This window comes from Perna viridis, chromosome 2 (assembly GCF_037379345.1).
Source record: "Perna viridis isolate PV_CMFRI_1.1 ecotype Kerala chromosome 2, ASM3737934v1, whole genome shotgun sequence".
Taxonomy (NCBI): Eukaryota; Metazoa; Mollusca; class Bivalvia; order Mytilida; family Mytilidae; genus Perna; species Perna viridis.
The window spans coordinates 65,621,187-65,646,660 of record NC_142446.1 but is presented as its reverse complement, the minus strand read 5'-3'; the positions used below and the strand labels follow the sequence as shown (position 1 = coordinate 65,646,660).

The 25,474-nt window shown below is 31.9% G+C and overlaps 1 protein-coding gene across 1 annotated transcript in view; it reads left to right on the top strand.

Moving 5' to 3' along the window:
• LOC148626524 (CD109 antigen-like) overlaps positions 1 to 23,540 on the top strand; it is a 38,866-nt gene extending 15,326 nt beyond the window's left edge. Inside the window, exons 12-37 of the mRNA XM_088570573.1 lie at positions 176 to 430; positions 871 to 972; positions 1,713 to 1,775; positions 2,164 to 2,358; positions 4,216 to 4,365; positions 4,995 to 5,105; positions 6,289 to 6,340; positions 10,159 to 10,330; positions 10,840 to 10,957; positions 11,325 to 11,438; positions 12,768 to 12,857; positions 13,548 to 13,685; positions 14,311 to 14,452; positions 14,774 to 14,953; positions 15,668 to 15,749; positions 16,370 to 16,526; positions 16,889 to 16,978; positions 17,547 to 17,724; positions 17,973 to 18,193; positions 18,581 to 18,733; positions 19,302 to 19,364; positions 19,631 to 19,740; positions 20,687 to 20,843; positions 21,677 to 21,779; positions 22,406 to 22,497; positions 23,289 to 23,540. Coding sequence (XP_088426699.1) covers positions 176 to 430; positions 871 to 972; positions 1,713 to 1,775; positions 2,164 to 2,358; positions 4,216 to 4,365; positions 4,995 to 5,105; positions 6,289 to 6,340; positions 10,159 to 10,330; positions 10,840 to 10,957; positions 11,325 to 11,438; positions 12,768 to 12,857; positions 13,548 to 13,685; positions 14,311 to 14,452; positions 14,774 to 14,953; positions 15,668 to 15,749; positions 16,370 to 16,526; positions 16,889 to 16,978; positions 17,547 to 17,724; positions 17,973 to 18,193; positions 18,581 to 18,733; positions 19,302 to 19,364; positions 19,631 to 19,740; positions 20,687 to 20,843; positions 21,677 to 21,779; positions 22,406 to 22,497; positions 23,289 to 23,294 — 3,294 coding nt within the window. The 3' untranslated portion in view covers positions 23,295 to 23,540. The remainder of the gene's footprint in view (positions 1 to 175; positions 431 to 870; positions 973 to 1,712; positions 1,776 to 2,163; positions 2,359 to 4,215; positions 4,366 to 4,994; positions 5,106 to 6,288; positions 6,341 to 10,158; positions 10,331 to 10,839; positions 10,958 to 11,324; positions 11,439 to 12,767; positions 12,858 to 13,547; positions 13,686 to 14,310; positions 14,453 to 14,773; positions 14,954 to 15,667; positions 15,750 to 16,369; positions 16,527 to 16,888; positions 16,979 to 17,546; positions 17,725 to 17,972; positions 18,194 to 18,580; positions 18,734 to 19,301; positions 19,365 to 19,630; positions 19,741 to 20,686; positions 20,844 to 21,676; positions 21,780 to 22,405; positions 22,498 to 23,288) is intronic.
• Positions 23,541 to 25,474: the final 1,934 nt, after the last annotated feature.

Below are 25,474 nucleotides of genomic sequence, written 5' to 3'. Positions count from 1 at the left end.
CTTTCATCATATCGGTACTAACGAATGAAACAGTTAAGATTTACTGTATTTATATCTTAATTGATTGTTTTGATTTTCTTTGTTTAATTTTGTCTTTGATTTCGTAACCATTTAATTTTTGCAACAGAAATTTGAAAATTACATGCAACTTAATGTCGATAATTTCCTTTTTTAGCTTCGGGCAACACAAAAAGATAACAAACCTTTAACAGGATACCTTGGACAGGTCAATGTTACCGTTTTATATAGAGTGCCCAAGAAAACGGAAGGAACAACAGGAGAAGCCCTGCAATGCACCGGAAGGATTTGTCCTCCTTCGGACGAAACTGACGAAAAAGTCCTGTGGTCAAAAAATATCCAGATACCGGAATCTGGATTGATGGAAGATGTGGCTTCCTTCCCTATCAATGCTATTTCTGGAAGGGTTCAGGTACGTGTTTACTATATGAATACATACATCGGGAAAGAAGTATGATATACTGCGTGTTATAACATTGTTTTTATAGGGAAAGTTGTGATTCTATGATGAATAGGGAACGAGGATTTAGGATAAAGAGTTTGACTTGAGATAATAGAGAGACCGATTTTAAAAGTTCTTATTTATTTCAAATTTACAGCAATTCAAAATGAAAATTTAGTAGTTTAAATATCAAACTTAAACTGAGTTTTTTAATTCATTTTAAAATATCTTTACATAGATGATGTCGAAAACACATTACAACTTAACTATGATATTGACAAAAATATGAAACATTTTATGGTGGTGGTTTTGGTTTGATAGAATACTACTTTAAAGAATATGCAATATAATTCTGAAAAAAAATTAAAACCGATGTTTATTTACTTTATCAACTTTTGATCATCTTTCAGGCCAACTACAGAATGGGGAGTGATAGGAAGTATTTGTCGAGGGCACAATCACCAAGCAGTAATTACATTCAGGTTACTATCGTCAATGACCAAAAGGCAAAGGTAATTGTTTCATTCTGTTTTATCCTGTGATATATTATGTTTATATAAACAAAACCAAAACTGTAAGAAAAAATGACAATGTCAGATCATTTTTGGCATCAATTCTCCAGGAGACAAAACAATGCTCCAGAATATCAAAATATTACATGGGTCTACATTGGCGCATATTGTTGGTTTTTTTTCTTCATGTGAATGACCTATTTACTTGCAGGTTTTGTAAAAAAAATATATATAGAAAACTGTCTGTTTGAGTAATTATTATGACTGTGCAATGCAGATAAGTTATAGATAGAGGCATGTAAACTTAAGTTTCAACACTTTTATTGTGCTAGTCAAACGTTTGCTGTGACTCAAACAACAATTTGCCGAAACATAAGGGTGCCAATTTCACCCTGAAATGTACCTATTTTTTTTTCTTTTATGTCGAATAAGCAATCTATGTATAGCAAAATAAACACAGTACAGAACAACATATTCCCAATCTATATTTGTGTAGCTCACAAAAATAAATTCAAAGACAAGCAAATGCTCACGTAATAATCAAAGTCAGATTTGTTTTGTTTGAGGAAAAATATAATTTGGTGTGTATTATTTGTTGGTAAATGCTATATGCTTACTAAAGTTATTACGTTAAACAATTATGTTTATATATTTTGTTCAATTGTTTGAGTTTTTAATTTCATGTAACACCATCATGTCTACTATTGTATTGAATGTACTACCTATGGTCTCATTCATAGGCTGGTACAAATCTTCCACTTATGATTAAAGCCACAGAACCAGTCCAGTACGTTAACTACAAGGTAAATATTGATAATTAGGCTTATATGATAAAATCAATTTTAATATTAATGCGATAGAAGTAACAATATTCACACTTTCATCGATAGCTTGACATATGATGACAGCGATGCTTGTTGTAAGGTCGTTTAACTTACTTCGCTTTTCGGTTTGGTATGCCTCGTAACTTCCCTGTTTAATCATCCATATAAGAATGTAGAAATGTGTAGTAGGTAATTAATTTGATGCTCCTCACAAATATTCAGGTATTATTCCCTGAACTAGAACATGACCATTATCCGAAAATTATAAAAGAACATACAAATTGTTTGGGTACACACAGGTCCATATACTGCCAAATAATACTTGTAACTATCATTTAATTTATTAATGTTATATTTTTAATTTAAGATATTTGCTAAACATTATATGATTCAACAAGGAACTTTCGATATGAAAAACACGAATTCACAACAAGTGGAGATTGCTATAACAACCGATATGGCGCCCAAAGTTAAATTGTTGGTTTACTACACCAGGCCTTCAGATGGTGAAATCGTTGCAGCTGCTGTCAAGTTTCCAATTGAAGGCATGTTTGATAATAAGGTAACCGAATTATATAAAATACACTTTTTGTTTGTTTTAGAATTGATTCAAGGTTTGCCCTTACAATATGATTTCACGCTTGTTTAAAGTGCAGAAACATTTAAATGTAATTGAGCCAAGAACTATGTGACCGTTTAGTGTTTTAGATCATTGATTGCAGGCTTTATAAATACCAATGACATCATATCATCAGACCAGATTATACAATGGAGATGAAGGTCCAGAAGAGAGCCAATCGATCTGAAAGTTTGCAAAAAAAAAAATGATTGAATTTCAAGATTTCAAAAAAGTCGTTTGTAAACTACTTAAAGAGAAATGAGTTATATCATTATTGCATTTATATATATATATATATGTAAAGTGTATAAAATTGAAATGTTTACGGTCGTTAGTATGTCTATCAGTGCTATCCATTACGTCGATATTTTTCCATGTGTACACATGTGTTTTTGTTGACTTATGTGTGGTACGTTTTTTTCTTCGTATATTAACATTCGGGGATATGCGGAATGGTCTTGCGTTTTTCGAGATAGATAATGTTTCTTTCATCTTAACTTAGAGTCATTTTTTTTCTTAGGAAGATTTGTGTTGTCTCTATTTAAAGAAGATTCAGTACACTTTTATTATGACTGCTTTTGTACCGAATTTAAATTATAGTTATAATTCGTTTCGTTTTCTCATTTGTTCTTTATCTCTGAAACTTATTAAAATAGACGAAACGAGAGATATTGTTCTTACCGTTCATGCTCTATTACTTCATCTTTTTCTATTACAAATACAAAAGTAGAAAAATCAGAAACATGCTTGTCATAATACCACCGATCTTAAAATATAGTTTTACTCAAGAATGCAAGGAGTCCATTATTTGATCTCTGCATCACTGAATTTGCTTAGAAATTTTTCAATAGAATGTTAGAAAAGTGGGGTTTTGATAGAGTTATTTGATCTTTGAAACGTTCATTTACAGTGCATTTTAAGGAAATTATGTATCAATTCACCAACATGACATGGACAATCTTTTTTTCCCTTGATTTTGATGGTGTAAAAGTACTCAATTATAAGTTTCAAAATGGTGGTTTGTCCAATGTTTCACCAACTGCCTGATTCTTAAAGATACTGACACTTAACAAAGAGAAAACACATACACAAAACATAAAATGATTAAAATTATACGCACACAGAAAAAAGTAAATGAGTAACCCGAACTTGCTAGTGGGAGCATGGACCAGGTAAATCGGTAGGTTAAGCGTCTTCTCCTTTGTTTAAAAGCAAGCGTCGAGGTGTTTAACACAATCAAAATCAGGGTTAGCGAGATAAAAGACTATGACACTTTGAACAAGGCGTTATACATGTTGGAGATGTATACATCATTAAAATTCATAAGATCATGATAGACTATTTAATACAAAGCTCAACTCAATGAGTATATTGTATCCATTGTGTAGCTACAATTAATATTCTTTATATATTTTTAAAAGAACTTTTTATATCGTTTTTTTATTTTGTTTGTTTGTTTTGTATTGTTTCGTTTTGTTTTGTTTTGTTTTGTTTTTTACCGGAAGGGGGTATTTCTATTTTCTTTTTTGGTTCTGGATGATTTTTATTTCATTTGTTTTGTTTCTTTTCTTTTGTCTGTGTGTTTTGTTTCATTTTTTTTTTTTTTTGCTTGTTTGTTGTTTTTTTGTATGTCAAGTAGACCCATACCGTAATTCGACAAATTCGAAAACGCTAATTCAGAATAGACTGCATGAGTATCATAATGCATTCTCGTTGAACACACATAGTTACTCTTCTTACTATTTGATTGCAAATAAGCAGGGATCTTGAAACACGTACAAAAGTATCCATTTACTGTAGGTAACCCTGCGATTTAACAAAGACCGAGCTTTGCCTGGTGACAATGTAACATTGTCGGTTACTGCTGATCCAAATTCTTTAGTTAGTGTTCTTGCTGTAGACAAGAGTGTTATGTTACTTCGAACGGGGAACGACGTCACAGTAAAAGATGTAAGTAGGTTACAGAATATGTAAAGTTATTAAGGGGGTCGCATGTTTCATGTTTCATGTTTATGTTCATTCGTCTTGCAGTGAAGCATTACATTTGGTTTGAGTATTGCTACAGTACCGGAACAGGGGAAACGCCAATCAATGCTGCTGCGGTCAATGTGCAATGGAGTATCTGGCAATTTGAAATAGGTCATTGGTGAAAAGAAATGGGCAATTGTTATTTTTTTTTACATGGGAATTCGTGACTAATAGGCGCTTAACAAAATAATCGACTTATTTGTTTTGTGTAAAAATTATAATCAGTGAAAGACTTTCATGTAAAATCCACTTTTATCACGCATGCGTGAAGTTGAATACGAATCGTAAATAGAACTTGATGATATTATTACAAATTCTTAAATACACAATACCACCGTGCATGTTCTATTTTGTTTTATTTTTCCATCCTAATTAATTGTACATGTAGTTATCTATATGGTTTGGTCTGGAGCGAGAAGGAAATGTATCCCCATGTAAGCTTTTCTTTCGTTTTTTTAGTTTTAAGCTTTTATAATTAATATCATTAAATGTTTATTATATCAAGCTGTAATATCAATATCAGAGAAAATTCAATTCAATCTTCATTTCAGGTTATCGATGAGCTTAATAGTTACGATAGGACTTTTTTTCCAAGATTTGGTGATTGGGATTATTGGTTTCCTCGTCCAATTTCTGGTATTGACGCTTCATCCGTTTTCAAAGTAAGTGCATTTGATTTATTAATGAAGTACAAAGGATTTATCTGTAATCAGTATAAACATATCTTGATATGTTTATTTTGAAAATGGTATTATTAATTAAGGGAAACATTATCCATGAACATCAAAAACGGACGCAAGCTACACATATCTCATACGAACATAAAAGAACATTGAGCAAAATGCCGTAAATAACTCAAAGCTGCAAGTAATGAAAAAGGATCAGCGTTCCCTGTTTTATGTAAATGGTAATGCTTTTTGACGAATAAGAACTGCACTTCATATATAAATATATATTCCATACTTATATAAGATCACGGTAAAAGCAACAGAATTGTCGGGGCGACTTATTTAAATTACGAATCAACAAGGCCCTCCTCCAGCAACCTTTATCCAGGTAGGTCATCCAAGTAGAAAAAACTATGGCTACAATTGTACGTATAAATCTGCAAGTTTTTTCGTCGGAACAATTTGAATGATATTCTCAAAACATGAACAGGCACCAATTGTCATGATAAGACGGCTTGCTCTGAAAAAAAACAATTCTCTCTTGTTAATTTTGAATTCAAATCATTTTTGACATACAGTTCCATTACAAAAATGACACACGCTATCTATTCCTTACATCGATTGTCTCCTCTGTCACCAGACTTCTCCAACAATAAACAGAAAGCTATGTATGCCCTTTCCGGAGTATAAAGTTCGAATCCGGTTCTTAGCGCCGTCAAAGGTGTTCCTATCTGTACATTTCTTTTATTTTTGTCTTCAATTGTAAGTTCTTGGTTATATCTTTCTACTTCAGAATACTCTTGAAGTATTAATCATTCCGGTTAGTAATACTTCTCTTAAATATTTTGCATTGTCTGAACTTTTGCAGTTATTGGAAATGACTAGTTTACAGGACAAAAACGGTTTGCTGATACGTTAACCTAGCGCATGTATGCAGTACAAAATTGGCCCAAGAATAAAAAAAACACACAGTTTTGACCCACAAATGTAATGAGAAATGTTGTCATCTATTATAACTCGTTGTAAATGTTGTAAATTCAAAATTCAAATTGCCAAAAAATATGTAATAGTTCCAAATTTAAAAAAAAAACACAATTACCTGATGATTTTATTTGGTTTCTGATGTCATATTTCGATAGGTAAAAAGTGTTTCTCTGAGATATTGTGTATTTTTCAGGATATGGGAGTTCACGTTTTAACCGACTCACTATTGTATAAACATTCCGAGGGTAAGTAACAATACCTTTTCGAGTATTAGCATAGCATAAACCTTTTTGTCTACATACATTTAGTACACATAACTATGCCAGAGCAGAATCTTGTTAGCCATGACACCACTTGAATGGTGTTTTGTGATTACGATCATGTTCTATCATTTTATCGATATTGTGTTTAAACAAGAGACTTTCTATACCTATCAAGTTGAACTTACGTACTTTAGTTTTGATAACCTCAATGTATTCCATGGAGTGACAAAAAATCATACCTCTGAGGAGCCTATGTTATATGCATCATTTGTACATATTAACAGTCGATGAAAAAGTTTAGTCGTTTAGTTGCTGTGAGTAAACTGTACAGGTGAAATCTCGTCGAACCTCTCTTCGGTCCTGTCAGATTTGGCCGTTATAGAACAGTTCTAAACTGTCAGAAATTGTTCTGACCCGAGACACAACTTGTCAGAGCCTGTCAGGACTTCGGACAAGCTCTGTCAAATTTGTCATGGGTCTTGCCACCCTCCTGTTCGGAACTGTTCTAAGTAGAACAGATACGTGGATTAGAAGAGTTCCTGACAGATTCTGACATTAATTAGCTCGGGAATACTTCTCTGTCTGAATTACATACAGTACATGTACGTGATTACGAAAAAAAGGAGTACATCCGAATCCCGATTCGCACGACGGGAAGGAAGCCTTGCTATGTTTAAACCTGATTTTTGTCAATTTTCACCCGACTTTTATGTATGGCATGCAGTACCAATAAAAAATAATGCCTGCGGTACTTGCTACGCCACTGATTGAATTCTTTTTGGTTGCAGATCTAGACACCGGTATGATACTGATTTCCTACATGTATTGACATTTTTAAATATTTCATACAGAAATGTTAGACCTTTATGGAACTTTAAAGTGTTCACAGTCAAACAATTTGAAAGAATGGGACATTTAGAAGAATTTTGACCGAAATATATACGTCACAGTCAGGCACATGGAAGTTATATTACAAAAAAAAATAGCATTTAAGTCAATAGTTTTAGGCTGTCATGGAAATCAAAAGTGCTCGCACTCATATATTTTGCAAGAATAAGATTTTTCCAAAAGAATTTTGACTCAATCTAATGTGTCGCAGCCACCACATGATATTTATATTGAAAAAATTGGCATTTTAGTCATTAATGTTAGACCCTCATGGAAATAAAAAGTCCTCGCACTCATACATTTTATAAGAATATGTTATTTTTAAAGAATGTTGACTAAAACTAATGTGTCAGAGCCACAATATGATGGTTACATTGAAATAATAAGCATTTTAGTTAATAATTGTATAACCTCAAGCAAATTAAAAGTGTGCGCATTCATATATTTTTCAAGAATATGACATTTTTAAATAGCGTTTTAGTAATTTTTTTAGACCCTCATGGAAATAAAGAGTGCTCGCACTCATACATTTTGCAAGAATACGACATTTTTGAAGAATTTTGACTCCAATTAATATACGACAGCCATTTTATGATAGATATATTGAAAAATATGGCATTTTATGCAATAATTTGACACCCTCACGCAAATTAAAAGTGTACGCACTCATATATGACATTTTTTTTTAAAAAAAGTTTGACTCAAAATAGTATGTCGCAGCCACCACATGATAGCTATTGAATAATTTCAGTCATTACTTAGACCCTGATGGAAATTAAAAGTGCTCGCACTCATACATTTTGCAAGAATATAACATTTTTTTAAAGACTTTTTACTCAAACTAATGTGTCGCAGCCACCACATGATATTTATATTGAAAAGTTTAACATTTAGGCACTAATTATAGACCCTTAGGGAGATAAAAGTGCCTGCACTCACACATTTTGTAAGAATATGATATTTTTAAAGAATTTTGACACAAATTAATGTGTCAGAGCCACTATATGATAGTTACATTGAAATAATTAGCATTTTAGTTAATAATCTTATACCCTAAAGCAAGTTGAAAGTGTGCGCACTCATATATTTTGCAAAAATATGACATTGTTAAAAAATTTTGATTCAAAATAATATGTCGCAGCCACCACATGATAGTTATATTGACAAATTTAGCATTATAATCGTTATTTTTTTTACCCTCATGGAAAACAAAGTGCTCACACTCATACATTTTGCAAGAATATGACATTTTTAAAGAATTTTTACTCAAACTAATGTGTCGCAGCCACCACATGATATTTATGTTGAAAAGTTAACATTTAGGCACTAATTATTGACCCTCATGGAGATAAAAAGTGCTCGCGCTCATACATTTTGTAAGAATATAATATTTTTAAAACATTTTGACTCAAATTAATATGTCAGAGTCACTATATGATAGTTGTATTGAAAGAAATTAACATTTCAGTCATTAATTTTAGACCCTCATAGAAATTAAAAGTGCTTGAAATGACATTTTTGTAGAATTTTGACAGAAATATGTGAGTCACAGTCACCCACATGATAGATATATTGAAAAAAGTAAGCTTTTTAGTCAATAGTTTTAGACCCTCATAAAAAATAAAACTGCCTGCACTCGTACATTTTGCAGAATTATTACTTTCACTGAAATAATGGTGTTACAGTCATTAATATGAAACTAACTTTTTTAGTTTCTACATATGAGACTATGAATGGAAATTGGAAGTGTTATCTCTCATATTCGTCGGCATTTTGAAAAATTGTGACCTATATATTTAGGTATCAGTCATCCATTTAATGCAAAATTGTCAATTTTAACATTTTTAGAATGATTTGTGACCCTTGTGTTATTAAAAGTAGCTTTCACTCAAAAAGTACTTTGTCAATCTTGAACTTCGTGAGAATTACCAAACATCTGAGAGTTATGTGTTACGACTTTTACACTTAGAACAGAAACATAGACCTTTAATTTGATAATTAAATAATTTGATTTAATTAATATCAAAGGTGTATGACGGAATGTAAACAATGATAATTTTTTAAACGATGAGTGACTGGACCGTGATCGACGATAATTGGAACATGAACAACGATCGAGTGATTGTGGAATGATGATCACGACGAGCTCTCTATATATAATTGGAAATTCAATGTAAATTTTGAAATCAAGATTTGTCTTCTAATCGGGTTAGTCACACTGTTTCATTTATTAATCGTCGACTTCCTGTTCTAAATTACGTCACACAGAATAGAAAGATTTAGTGTCAGGAACTGTCCAGGGGTATAACAGTTTAGAACAGCTGTTCGTATTTTCTTTGTCACGACCCAAGACAGTTTCTGTCAGGATCTGTCAGGGAATAGGACAAAATATGGTCTGACTCAGGACAGCCTCTGTTAGAACCTGTCAGGATTTGTCAGGATTTCTGTTGTTTCTGCTCTCGTAGAACAGAAATCCTGACAGATTCTGACAGAATTTAAGATAGGTTAGAAGTGATCGCAACTGTATAAATACCGCACGGGGAACTTAAGATTTGCTCTTTAAATTGTAGAAGTCGATACGCGAAAGTAAAATCATGTATTTTCATAACAAAAAACGCCACATTTTCCACGCGCTAGACAAAAGCACTTATACATATGCATTTGAAGCAGGGAAAACTAATCATACCCTTTTGGTAAAACAAATATTATTTTCAGTTCTGTTGTCATCTTCTTACTATGAAGACATCCTTTGCGTCAGTGTTAACAAACAATATTTGAAATTTCACTGAAATGAAAAAAAATGCGTGCTTTCATTTTTTATAACTGTCAAAACTTCAACATATCGCACATGCAACTATGGTTGATATTATGAGTAATATGCAAGGTAAACGTATATGATCTTTTATTCAAAGTCGTCAGAAGAAATCAGTTGTTAAGTGGGTCTATGGCCAAAGGAATGGGAGGAGGTGCATCATTTGCTATGGATGCCCCTGAAATGAGTAGAGATATGGACGACCTTGTGGAGCCATCTAGAACTCGTAAAAACTTCCCAGAAACATGGATGTGGACAAATACAATGACGGGGTAAAAACCTCGGCAGTTGAATTAAATATCACGCAGTGTCGATAAAAAGTCAGAAACTGTTTAGGCTAACCATGTTCGGACCCTGAAGAACTTTTTGAAGAAATTAAAAGCTGCATTACACTATAAAATGTGTCGTTCACGCAAATTGCAGGACTTTCATTTTATTTTGTTTCATATAGAAGTATTAAGGATCTTTAGTTTATAATACTGTCGAATTCATAGCTTTGGACTTACAAATATGTTCCAGTTCACTTTAGCGTTTACTCAGTCAGTGCTTTTCAAAGACGCATCTTTGTTTCGGATAAAAAATAACAGAACAAAGCTATATATCTAATATTTTTGACACAATATTATCATTGGCACAAGTTTGGTGAATTTAATAAGTTGGTATAAGTTTACATTAAATGTTGTCTACAAAGCTTCAAGAAGTAAACAAAAATTGAAAATAACTCTAAAACTTGATTATACATCTTTTTTCGTATGGTCATGTATTTAAATATTTTTTGTAGAGCCTCGGGAATTTCTATAATAAATGCAAAAGCCCCAGATACTATAACAGAATGGGTGACGTCAGCATTTGCTGTCAATCCGACCTCAGGCTTAGGAGTTTCTTCTGATCTTGCAAATGTAAACATTTATATCTATCTTGTAGAATATTATACTACCTTCGTGTGTTACGTACAATCACATACTTTACGTAAATACTCCGTTACATATCTGATACTCATTTGGTTTAAAAAAAAATATGTTGGTTTGATATAAAATGTCCTGGAAATGCATTAATGATAACTAACAAAATGTTGATGAATTTGTTCTGCATTTGAAATACTAAGATAAGATTTAGAGCCCCTACTACCATCAACAATTTAAACTAAACATTAGAAACTTAATGTAGTGATCTTTATTGACAATTTCGAAAAGCTGAAAAAAAAAGATAAATACTGCATTTGTCATGTTTACAAAACGCAATCTAATTATTGTTTTTTTCTTTCAGCTCACTATATTTCAAAAGTTTTTCATGCGTTTTGAGCTGCCATATTCAACAATACGCGGGGAAATTGTCATTGTACAAATAACATTGTTCAACTACTTGGCTACATCCCAGAACGTACGTAGAAATATCGTTACAATACATTATAAATGTTGTTTTTATATATTTGGATAGGATACTAGTTTATTGAAACCGATAATTGTTTCGCAATATGACATTTGCTGATGAGAATAATACATGTTATACTGTAAATTCAGAAATCATTGAATTCATTAATTTTGCCGAGCTTGTAACTTAAACAAAAATGCAATTTTATTTTTAGGAAAATTCCCAAATTAATGATATAGAGTTCTTTATGACAGTTATATATATTTTGACACATTTTTTAATAAAAAAAACACTGCAATAGTTCCAGATTGTTCAGTAGTTTGATAAAAAAAAATGATCATGATCACTCAGTTCTGAATATCTGTTGTTTTCTACCGGATTTGACCGATGTCACATGGTCCTGTTGTATCGTACAAAACCACTTACTAGTACAGCAAGTAAACGTATGTTCGAATCATAGTGTTTCAAAAATTTATTTTAGTGAACCTTTAGAGTGTGTCCCGTTCAAACAATAGATTGGTTATTTTGTAATAAAACGGCACCAACTTGTCTAATATCTCTACCGTGAGAGAAGAAACATACCCTATCAGTGCATAAAGGGTTGTAGCATTATCACAGAAGTCATCAACTCTAGGCATCTTGTATTTGGTGTCAGGTATATTTGTCTTTGGTTTTCTCCATGTGTCTGTATTGTTCTGTTTTACATAGTTTTAGCGATGTGATCTTTTAATTTTACCCTCTTAATGGTTCAACTTGACTTTACAATCATAAAATTGGCTGGCCTTTAATGACACTGTCGATTAAAGTGTTGTAATATTTCATATTGCTTAATTCATGATTTCCGTGATTTCTCTGATTATAGAATAATTTTCTTTTTTCTTACTTTTTATTCATTGAGCTTTTGTATTCTGTCTTAAGTATCAGTCAGACACTACCTATGGTAGATGTGATTCGTGGTATAGAAAAAAACCAACCGAACAATCGATACTTTTATGTGTATACATATGCTATGTTACATCTAAAAAGGCTTTCCTGCATTTAGATCTGTATTTTTCTTTAAACCATACATTTATCGCCCACTTCAATCAAACAAATCATACATATTCAAGAACGACAACTCTTGCAACGGGTCAATTATATACATATATACATATATATATATTTCAACCACTGAATAACAAATTAAGACTGGTTATGCGGTTGTCGTTAAAAAATTAGAAATAACAGTCATTTCGTTGGGGTTTTTACATGCATGAATCGACTCCTGTTTTAGTTTAGAAAGATTGCATCTTAAACAAATCTTAACAGAATATTATGTGTACTTTCTGAAATTAACAGGTTCAAGTCAAACTAAATGGAGGTGAAGGGTTTAGCTTTGTAGATGCTAATGGTGATCCTTTAAATACTGGAAGCAACGGGATGACAAAAGTAAGCATACTTTCTATGGTTATCGTTAGTTTTACCATTACCATGTCACAAAGTTATTTTCGTTTTGGTTAAAAGTTGATTTCATAGCTATTACAAAACTACTTTTGCACAGATATTTTTTCTTTGCTTCCTATTCTATAGGTCTGTAAGCAACTAGTATGTAATTTTCCTCGTTCAAATGAATGTTGCGCTATATTGTCAGGGGGAAATGCATGTAAAGCGTAAATAACATAATTGGCACTCAAAATTGAGCAGCTCCAAACTAAATGTACCAGTAATCCTGTTTAAATGAAATATATTAGTACAATATGTGGACCGTGATTTTAACATACTTTTAATATTCACTACAGTAAAGTATGTCTAAATCTAGATGACTGTTATGGTAAAGTATGTACTGATGTAACGAGTATACATGATTTACCTCACAGAAGATAACGATCGCTACTGAGGAGTGAACACCATACAGCTCTGTGATAAACAATTGACAAATTTATTTTTTTGCCTATTCGATAAAAAAATTTCAAATCATGCACCTACTCTAGTGTAGACTAACAATATTAAGATACCTATTTAACTATTATTATTAACATTTAAACAAAATCTGTATTCATTAGTGCAGTGCTATGTAAATTGCTTTGTGCATATTCACTTTATTTTCTTAGTGGGTGTTTAACTTTTAATTCATTTCAGACCACATTGGTTAAAAATGACAGCGTGTCTTCTGTTTATTTTCCTATTAAACCAACAACAGTTGGCAAACTAACCCTATCAGCTACTGCAAGATCGACTGAATCAGCTGATGCAGTGGAGCGCGAATTAATTGTCGAGGTAATTAAATGGTTTTTAAATCACTGAATAAATACTACGCACTTCTTGGTTTTTAAGATACAGATCATGTGTCTCTTTAACCGATGTATTTATCGTATTTTCAACAGTGCATTTAATGTTTAACATTATAAGGCCTTTCCAGGATAAATTATTCGGAAAAGTGTCAAAATATAATAATGGTATTAGTACGATTTAAGGATTTGAGAAATGGTACTACGACTCGTTTGGTCAAATTATTCCTAATAAGATACTCAATTTACAATGAATCAAAAATGCGCATTACATGCTTTTACATGTATTAAGTTGATTTTATCCATAAATTTGTTATCTATTTTTCAACGTAGTACAGTCATAAAGAATAGCTTATCATTGTCTGTTAACACAAAATTCGCGATGTAACTAAAGAAGAGACAATAGCAAGAAATAAACAAGTGCGTGACAAATCAAATTTTGATCAATCTACATATTAAGTTGGAAGTTAATAAGGGGAATAACATAGTTAAGGAGATTTGTAGGAATTATAAGTCTTGGGGACAGTCGTTTAGAATAATAAACTAGATGTTTCGTTCCATCTTAACATATTTCTATATCTAGTACTCATCTAAGAAATGATCAACTATTTCAGGCTGAAGGCATCAGACAGAGTTATAACATTCCATTGTTACTTGAAGCCCAATCTCCAAACCAAGGCACTGTCATACGTACACCAGTGACCTTTCCACCAAATAGGGTTCCAGATTCTACATTTGTTAAAGTTCAAGTTATTGGTATGTAATTTTGAATCTTACTGGACATCATTTACTTTCAGTATGCAATCATGTTTTTTGTGTAGATAAAACTTAGCCAGGTGCAAATGGTCTTAAAAATATAAAAAAATAAATGAACCTACAGCAATAATTTCTGTAGCATTTATGTTGTCGTTATCAATTTGGGTTGCTTTTGTTAGTTCATTATTGTCTGTTTCGAAATATATTGGATACTTAGTACTATATAATAATGTAAATATATGTATTTAAAAGTGAGCTTGAAATGATTAAAACGTATCATGATATGAACGAAAATATTCAAGTATTTATTCTTCATTAAAGGCGACTTCCTGGGCCTCGCATTAGCTAATGTAGAGAATTTACTAGGCTCGACATCATATGGTAGCGGTGAACAGAACATGATAACCTTTGTACCAAATGTTTATATAAGTTCTTATCTGAAGACAACTAACAGGCTGACAGCTGATATTAAAACGAAGACAGAAAGACTAATGCAAGGAGGTATATCAAAACGTACCATGTAAATTATATTAGGTCAAATTTACCACAAACGCACAATATATACCATTTCTTCTTGTTAAATATTCATAACACCAAATTTAATAAATTTAATAAGTTCATATGCATTTTGATTTGTCTATTTTCTTATACCTAAATTATCATGTAGATGACCTCAGATACAAAATAATCGTACCATTTTTAACATAACTAAAGGTCATAACGTCAATCAAATGAGTTATACACTAACAAGAAGTAATTATGAAATTAATAATAAAAAAAATCAGTGATGCTACTTGTTCACATTGCTCTGTAATTTGTCATTTTTGGGTCATATATGTTGACAACAAGACTTAAAATAACACATTACAAGCACTTAACTCCTAACAACGGTTATAAAATCAATGATTCTAATCGAAGATGTGTTGAGCCAAGAAAAAAATATGTCTGTTTTGAGGATACCTTGCTATTTCCATTTTTTTTGCCAAACTTGGTAAACTTTATTGGTATTTTTTTCCCTGAAAAACTGCTTAACTATCATTTTGTAGTTTCTTAACTATTAAGGTCAAAAAATTGTCCCACACGTTTCTATATAAAATTATTTTACCCATCTACCTACCCTATTTTGTCATCCAATGTAATCTGAAGCGGATTTGTTTTCTTGAATATTCATTAAAGTAACTTTAACTACCTATACATCTTACATTTCCGATTTAGGCTATCAAAGACAGCTATCGTTTGCTCGTAACGACGGATCGTTCAGTGCGTTTGGTTCAAACGACCCCAGAGGAAGCACATGGTTCGTATTCCAGTTTAAATATATTAGAAAATGTGATCTTAATGAATTATTTGTCTCTATACTATTTCTAGATGTACAATTTGGTATGAAAACTATCTAGATCACGTTTGCTTGTCACGCTAATTTTTTAAACAATTACTTGTTTGTTATTTCGCTAAAACTATTTAGAATTCCAGGAGAACTTTGCGGCCCGTGATTTTCATTATAAATTTATTATTTTGAAGCAATCTGAAAAAAAGTTTGTTGCGCACACTAGATATGCTTACTGCTATGTTTTCCATGTTAACTGAAAACAGATGAAAGAGACTTATTCGAGACCAAGTTTGTGTTTTTCTGCATCGTCATTTTTTGTTATTTTTATAACAGTACAAGTCATATATTGTAGTGTTCTGTTTTTGTAACTCTATAATGTTTTGGAAAAAACCTACCTATGTTTCAAAGACGATTTTTCACTTTTTCCAATTTTACAAAAATAAAATATAATGCCTGTTATTATTTTTATTTGTAAAAATCTCAGAAAACAATATAGGAATGTGAAAGTCACATGTTCGTATGCTTACTACTCCCACATTAAATATTTAATATTTGACATCACAAAAATGTATACTTCTCTGTTACAGGTTGACAGCTTATGTCATAAAATCCTTTGCACAGGCTGCAGAATTCATTTACATCGACAAGAAAGTTATAACTAAGGCCATTAATTGGTTACTTACACAACAAACACCTGCAGGAAATTTTGAAGAAAACGGCATTTTCATTAAAAAGGAGTTGCAGGTATGAAAATTTGAATAGCGTTAACCGTCAAATTATTGCATTACGACATGTAACTCAAAATTTTAAATGTTGAGAGCATTTATGTTGATGAACATTGTCATCTGAATTGCTGAATGATCACCAACTTTAAGCTGCTTGATATTAAATGATCGCAGAAACTTATCTCCCCGACCCAACAAACACAATTCAATAATAAATGAAGCAAAAAATGATCGGTTAACAGTATATAAAATAGGAACGTAATAGTGCATAGAGACCAAATTATATCATATTGACGTACAATTATTTTGGTTGAACGTAAAAATTAGTTTGTATTTTGTACGGAGCTTAACCTATTCCTGATAGTGATCATGTATTTGCAGGGTGGTTCTACTTCTAGTGCAAGAAGTTTAACAGCATTTGTATTGATTGCATTGTATGAAGCCAAATCCAATGATCAAGTGGAGGCTGAGGTAAACATGCAATTAGTTTGTGGTGATGTAAAATATCGATCAGATAAAAGTTAAAAGTTAATTATGAATACCATCAATATCACAAATACCTATCTATTTTTTTAATGTGGAGTTGCTCATTTGCTTTTTGTTACTTTGTATGTATGATTTTAGTTACTTTATGTTCTTTGTTATGTATTTCTGTTGTCCAGGTCTGGTCGTTGTCCCTGGATTACATTATTTTGATTACCGCTATAACCGTGGTTCTCGTGATTACTCTTGAACACATCTTTGAAGTAAAGAAGCACAACCATGCGTTTGTAGATTACAGAAAGAATACCAAAGAGTAAATTTAATCTAAAGCGAGTCCTAGTGATTGTAACAAATCTAAGTATGAACTGTAATTAACTACAATCATTTTGTGAAGCTGTGTCTGATATTGTAAACGAGGTTTGTAATTTAGTGAGGGCTCAAATTGTCAACGATATTGGAATGGTACGTCTTCATATGTACCAGCTGAAAATAAAGCTTAATTTGTTTCATAATATCACTGAATACCTGGACTTAAACTGAAGCCTTCTTGTTGTAGATTAAAGCTAATGTAGATAGTGCCATAACGAAAGCCACGCAATTTGTTGCAGACGGAGCTCCGGCATCTATAGCAAATGTTTACGAACTTGCCATTTCCTTCAATGCGCTTTCTCTCGTCAAACATACATCTAAAGATTTGCTGCTTGTTGAACTAGAGAAAAAGGAAAGCATTAAAGGTAAGAATCATATCCGTTTTTGTGTTTATCAATGGGGGGGTTGTCTTCATAGTTTTGTCCTTAGCGGTTTCCTTAAACAAGATTAGCAGAAAAGCAAAAGGTGGTGAAGTTTGTACTTAAGTTATTTTATTTGAAGTCAAGTGTATCAATCATTAATTATTTCTTAATATTTTTTGTAACCCCAATTTATCATTTCTTAATATTTCCATACCTTACTAGACGATACATTTATTTATCATTTTCCTTAGGAGAAGAGAAGTTCTGGAAAATACCTAAGACAGAAGCAGATATAATTCAACCATGGAAAGAATGGAGCCCGGCAAATGAAGAATTCAGAGCACTTGATATCGAAACAACTGCTTATGTGTTGCAAGGTTACAATCTAAATGATGATACAAAAAATGGCACACGCATATTACGTTGGTTGGGTAGAAGGAGACGATCAAGTGGTGGATTTAAGTCTAGTCAGGTAGACTAACCGCCGACATTTTTTTTCAATTACATTTCTTTTAAACCCGGTTTATTTATTCATGTAAATGTTGATTAATTTCAAATTCAATATCCATCAATTTCCACAAAAAATTTTGGTTTCCTTGATTATTTTGTCAGCCCTCCCCATCTAAAATGCAAATTTCAGACATGCGGAATTCGTGAATAGCTTAAATATAGATCTATCATAGAAGGGCAGAATTACTCAAATAGACTTGAATGTTTAAGTTCTTTCGCCTTAATTTGGTATGAAATACGCCGAATACCTTTTGTTTTTGTTTTTGTTTTTTTTTTCTATTTCGCTAATCAAAGTTAAAAGGCTAACGATAAAAAGGCCTATTAACTGAAATTGATACGTGTTTTTAAGGACACTGCAGTAGCGCTGGAAGGATTATCAGAATTGGCAACGAAATTGTACGTTCCTTCAACATCACTTACAATCAATGTACGGGCAGACAACTGGGCTGGACGAACATTTACCATAAGGGACGAAAACGCCCTTGTTCTTCAAAATGAAGACGTATGTATCTACGCATATATATATATTAAAGATTACTTTGATCAATACTTCTTTAATCAAATTTTAATTTAATATTCTTCTAGTATTCTACGTTCATGTACCAAATAGGATCCCAAGCACTGTGCATATATTTTGTTATACTTAAAAGGAATGTTTGCGATATTTTACGATTTATTACATTCTCTGTCGTTGGAATTAGATTATCATGTTCCTACTGTCTGGAATAAGAAAACTAAGACAAATAAGTGAGCGAAATATCTGAGAATGGGATAAAAGGAAGCTTTCAAATTACTTTTATAAAGGGGATAACAAAGGAAAGCTTACAAAGGTCAAAGGGTCAAGACTGAAATGGATTTTTTTATCTGAACATGGCATTTGACATCCCGCAAACTATTCGTACAGGAATTTATTCAATCGTCTTGGCAAGTTGCCAATTAAACTTCAAATTCTACAAATACTAGAATTAGAATTGACAATCGATCATACATACACCTTTTTCTTGTTAAATAGACAATATATTTAAAAAATAAATTGTTTGCAAATTTTGGATTATTTATTTCATTTGTAGGTTACCACTTTGATCGACCACATTGAGGTAACAGCAAGTGGTACCGGAATTTGTCTCATGGGAGTAAGTTTCTACATATAACGTTTCGGAGTTTAAACGTGGTAAAATTAGACACGACATAAATGATGCTAATAGAAACAGAAACAATATCAAACAAAACAGATAAAAAACAGAAACTTGCAGTAAAATTTTCGCCTTGATTTAAAATTGTGGCTGACTATAACAGTCTTACTTTGACTATAAATGCTATTTTTGTATGTGCTTGTCTGCTAATTTATTAATGTCATTTTACTTTAACTTGACGAAATGCTAAAATTTGTGCTATTCAGGTTGATGTATATTTTAACGTAATGAAAGAATTGAGAGTACCTGCTTTCAATATGACAACAGCATTACCAAAGGATAGTATCAATGGGTTCAGATTAAGAACTTGTTTCAGGTAATATTTTTGTCGCTGTAAGAGAATTACCGTTTACTAACTTAAGGAGGTAGACATGGGGTAAGGGACATAACTCTTGAAATCAGTAATATGTTTCTATCATATTCAAAGCGTTCCTTTGAAACAGAATGGAATCAGTTACTTTGATGATTACATAAGATTGATGTAAATTAGTAAGTACAAACGTTCCAATGATTTGTAAGATTTGTGTCCCTTACCCTAGGTCTACCTCTATAAGTTAGTATGTGTTGTAAAATAAAGGCAATCCCTGTGTATTTCGTTGACGCAAATATTATTAGATAGTTAGGTTACTTCAAAAAAGGTGGTTTTCTGAAAGAATAACCTATGGTATAAAAACAATCAAAAGAAATATTGTATTTATACTCTCCGCATAAAACGTATATAGGAATCATCCCGTCAGTCCTCCGTCTGTCTAGTCCACATTTCTTGTCAGCGCAACACCTAAACCGCTCAAAGGATTTTGATGACATTTTATAGAAAGAATGTGCATAATATGCAGAAGTGCATGCATGAATCTGAATGAATAGTCTCGTTGTATAAAGCATGGTTAGGAATAGGTTTGATGCACAAATTACCAATTTTTTTTGTTAACATAAGTAATGATTTTTTTTTAATTCAAGTAAAGGAACATAGAAACAACTATGTGGAGACGCATAATTCTTCTTTGAATAACGTTTTTATTTACATCACACAATTTTCTTCACAAAAAGCGAAGACTACTTGAAAAGAAAATTTTCCAATCGTACAGCGGTTTTGGGCACCATACACCCACTCGTTTGATTTTTCTTTTTTTTTTGGATAAAAATACATACAAAAATAAAAAAAAACGTATTACACAGAAGATTTACACCTGAAATATTACATGTATGTTGTTAGTGGCTTCTTATCTAAGGTAAAGGAAATGTACCATTTAATTTTATTACAGCTATTTGAAAGACGATGAAAGTGGTATGGCACTCCTTGAGATATCTATACCTTCTGGTATGGAGGCTGATCTCACCTCGCTCGATACCTCAAGTACATGGGGTAAATTCAAAAAAGCAGAGAAAGCTTTCCGTCAAATCAACTTATACTTTGAATCCGTAAGTATTAATATCAGAACCGCGAGATACAAGCTTAATACTGTGAAAGTACTATTGTTCGTTGGGTACCACTTTTCGTCGGTTTCGTGGTAAGGCCACATCAAGACATTTGGTCCCCAACAAAAATGAGATTTCAATTGATGTATAGACTAAAAGCCTCAAAATCATAATTCAAGATTCGACAAACTTGTGTTTCTTTCTTTACCCACACAAATTAGAATCCACGAATTAAAGTACTTTCACAATATAGTTGTTTACAGCGTGTTCTGTAAAATAATCGGAGAGTACTTGTAAGTGTTGTTTAATTTTTGGTTCGATTTTTTTTTCGGGTTGAACGCATTCAAAACTGATGATTGGCTTGTACATACTTTCATAAATGTCAGAACTTTGTTAATTCTAAAAATAGTAAATTGCATATTTTATCATCGATTCAGTAGCATAATGTAATATTTTACATCTTTTTAAAGTAAATTACAATAAAATCATTATGTAATGATAGAAAGAAGTGGAAGTAAAATGATTTTTTTCTTTCAAACGAATACGTACAACGCGGAGTCTAAAATGAATTTACAGTTCTTCATAAAATGAATGCATAAAATTGCCAAATTGTCCATCATGAGAGACACAGTCAGTAGGTAATACATGCAAACCTTTACGTCACAAAAAATGCATCCATCGTGTCTTCTAAAAAGTGAGTGTTGGTTTGTGATTTATAATGATAAGAAAGAAAAAAAAAATACATAGAAAACACTCGAAATTAATGTATATAAAAACAGTCTAATAAATAAAAAAAATCTAGAATTTATAATGAGAACCCAATTTCATCTTTACAGATTCTATCTAGAAATATGTGTATTGAGTTGGACGTGAACAGAGTTAGTCTTGTGGCTAGACATCAAGCAGTACCAATCCGTCTGTCTGAAATATCCGAACCAAGTAAGTTGATCCTTTAATGCCTAGTTCACCATATAGAATTCGACTAACGTGAACAATAAATTAGTTATAGCAAATCAATGAGTGAAATGATGATGTTAAGTAGCACTCCATCTAAGAATAATGCAAAATGAGAATTATGGGTAAAAAGCCTACATGTCTTTATTTTTGATATTTTGTTTGAATTACTTTAGTAAACGGAAATTAACATTCAGTTTTTATATAGCCCTTGTTCTGAAGAGATAAAAATTATATAGAATATATTGGATTTTCAATGCTGATTATCTCCTTAGAACAAGCAGATATTAATGAATAATTACACATTTCATAGTAAAAACCCATATAACAAAATTTAAAATAAAAATGTGTACTCTTTTTGGGGGTGTCACAAATTGTTCATATTTTGCATGATTCTTACAAAGACAGCTACTTAAGAAATAAAGGATGTATACTGAGTTGTGCTCTAATAAAGGAGCATTTCCTTAGTAGAATTCAAATAAACTGAATATTGTTCTCTAATGATAATCAAGTATTACTGCAAAATGAAATATCATCAATAAGACAAATGACTTTTTTCTACCTGGATTAAGATCTATGTATAAAATCTGATGACGAAACTTTCTGTGCAGGTAACGAAGTGATAAGACTGTATAAATCTAAGGCTCTGTCAGATGCTACCATTATTGAGGTCTGTGGTCCAGATAACTGCCAAGAATTGAGGGTAAGTTTAATCGCGGAGGAAAATTTTTCCATGAATTGCATATTTTTGTTTTGCATAGTTGGTTTGTTTGTGTCTTTGTTTGTTTGTTTGTTTGGTTTTTTTTGTTTCTTTAATGGGTAACACAAATCATTTTGTGTATACTAGCACGGTCGCTTTTCATCATATATCTAATACCAAATGTTCTGTAAATATGCCAGCATGAGAACAATTTAAGAAGAAGGTAAATCACTTACATACGTGTAGTTCTATAAGTTATCTTTCAATGCATACGTGATTATGGCTACGTTATAACGAGAATAGGCATGGTGTAGATGTAAAACATGCAACAAGCCCCACAGGGATGAAAATGTCAGCCCAAGGCTACCCACTGGTCCTAATTGAGCGACAAGGAAACCCTCATACCTCAGGGCAGATTGTAGCTGGCCCAAAAACATCATTATACAAAGGCACAGCGAAAGAGCTACAACTATATACTCAAGTAAAATAATAATAAACTAAATAAACGTAACATTTACACTAACAACTTACTGTTCATCAATCTCAAAAATAAATGCATCAATAACATGCATAATAACATGTTTTTCATATCAAATATGAACAAGATACACATACAGTTCAAAATGCAAATATTCATTCTTTCTTAAAAAAAAAAGAACATCGAGAAATGAATAGTTCCTTCAAAAATAAAGAAAATTTGTGCGATACTTGTTATACATCTTTCCTACTCTGTTAACTACATCTATTTGAAGAGACACACAGCTTAAGTTTTTTTTTTTTTTTTTTTTTTCCAGAAGTGAATAAGACTGTATCACTACCGAGACAGAAGCGTTCATATATAGACTTCTCCGGCAATGTTATATTCTTCTTTGTTATAGTTTTTCGTTTGTATCAACTGTATTTTATATTAACAATCTGATGTTAGTATTGTTTTCATATTGAATTTTATCGTTAAATGTACTTTCTAAATACGTTCTTTTTATAGATCTTTAGCAATCTAATTAAAGGGAATCATAAATAAAATAAAATTAAATCAAAAAGGAAAATTTGCACTATTACTTGCTACATTCGCCCTTTTTGTTGTTTGTCGAATTTCATACTTTCCTTCATATTTTCTTCTAAGGTTACTCCTCTAAACACATGTACATCATATCAACATTTGCCGTTGATATGATTGGTATTTTGTACTATGCATTATCATAATGGTTTCTATAAGCGGTGGTCCTTTGACTGTAAGTGGTTTTAGGTGCGATTTCTCCTGCAGAGTCCGATTAAAGATTTTGAAATTTGTTGTCACAGCTTTCAACCAAGGACAGGACAATGATATGGTACAAACAAATGTTGTGGTACAAAAACTATTCAAGAAAATGTACAAATAAAACAGAATAAATTTCATATAAATATCATCTTTAGTGAAATCCTGTGAATAATCCTGAGAATTCTTAATAACTTAAAATCCTGGCCATCAAAAATTCATATTTGATAAAGACATTCTGGATAGACACAGTCATAATGGAATAAATGATGAACAAATTTATTGCTCTCAAAATGTTTTATTTAATTATCAGTGTCAGCATCAACAAAAGCATACAGCATACCATCTAAGATTTCCTTGTCTCATTCTAAAAAATAATGCACTACATTTAATTAGCAATCTTTGTAAAAATTGGTGCATGTGATTCATGCGTGTCAAAAACTACCAAGTTCACTTTTATTTCTTACAAACATAATAAACAGTGTTCGTTTATTTTTTGGATGTTGCCCGTAGATACGGAAATGCCACTTTGCTTTCGATTTATCCTTCTTGGTTTGATTGATTTTACAAAAATATAGGTAGATTATTGCTATTTACTAATAAAGCACAAGTAGACCGGAAACAGTGAGGTTGCAAGTATCATAAGATACCACAGCAATAGTGAAAATTCTGAATTTAATTATACTAGAAACTTTAAGGGACAAGTAAAATTAACAAAGTCAACATTGAAAAAAAAAACAAAATGCTGTTGAAAAATGATACCCGTGAATAAGATATTTTTGAAGATTTATAGATCAATATGAAAATTTGAAACAATATATAATCATGCATACCTCAATAGTTTCTTTAATAAATCTGATCCATGTAACAACATTCTGTATGAACATATCTGTCACATACTGTTTAATCAACTTTTTTTAAAATATGACATGTCAATTCAGGGCTTACCTTGCCGAAACTACGCAGAGTTTTTTTATCGCGTTAGAACTCTAACAAATAGGCTTCTGGAACAGGGTTATGTTGCTACAAGATTGAAGTCATCACTACAGAAGTTTTATGGTCGTCGTCATGAACTCGTGCATTGTTATGGTGTATCCATCTGCACCATGAAAACTAATTTATTCAATGGGTCATAGTTTTCCTGTCCTTGTTTGTCTACCCCCGACTTGCCTTTTCATGAGCAACTCGGTGGGTGTTTCTAGAAAAGCAGAGGACGCTTACCCTACCGGTGCACCTGGCCCATGGTCCCAGATTTAGTGGAGTCCGAGTTGCTCATTTGCATTTGTTACTTTGTATGTATGATTTTAGTTACTTTATATTCTTTGTTTACGTCTCATTTTTTTGTTTAGAAAGACTTTTCACAATTGTAAGAAACACAGACGATATATATGTATTGCATGTAGACATATTCAACCCCTAATTGCATCCCTACATAAAAACTATATCATTTTGAGTATCTTGTCCGTTTAGTTACAGCTTACATTACTACTCTAAATCCAGCCCACTGGAATTCAGTTGTAGTGATCAATTATTTCTGATGCTGGCAGTTTTTATGGTGTTGTCATATTTGTTCTGAACTAGCTTCCAGTAATTGTAAGCATTCTTTAACGTGTTTAAGTGTTTGTTTATATGGTTTGTGTTTAAGGTTATATGTTTTATAGAATTAATTTTATGTTGTGTTTGTTTGCTGTTTCAATTCATTTTAGACTTTATGATAAAGGGGTG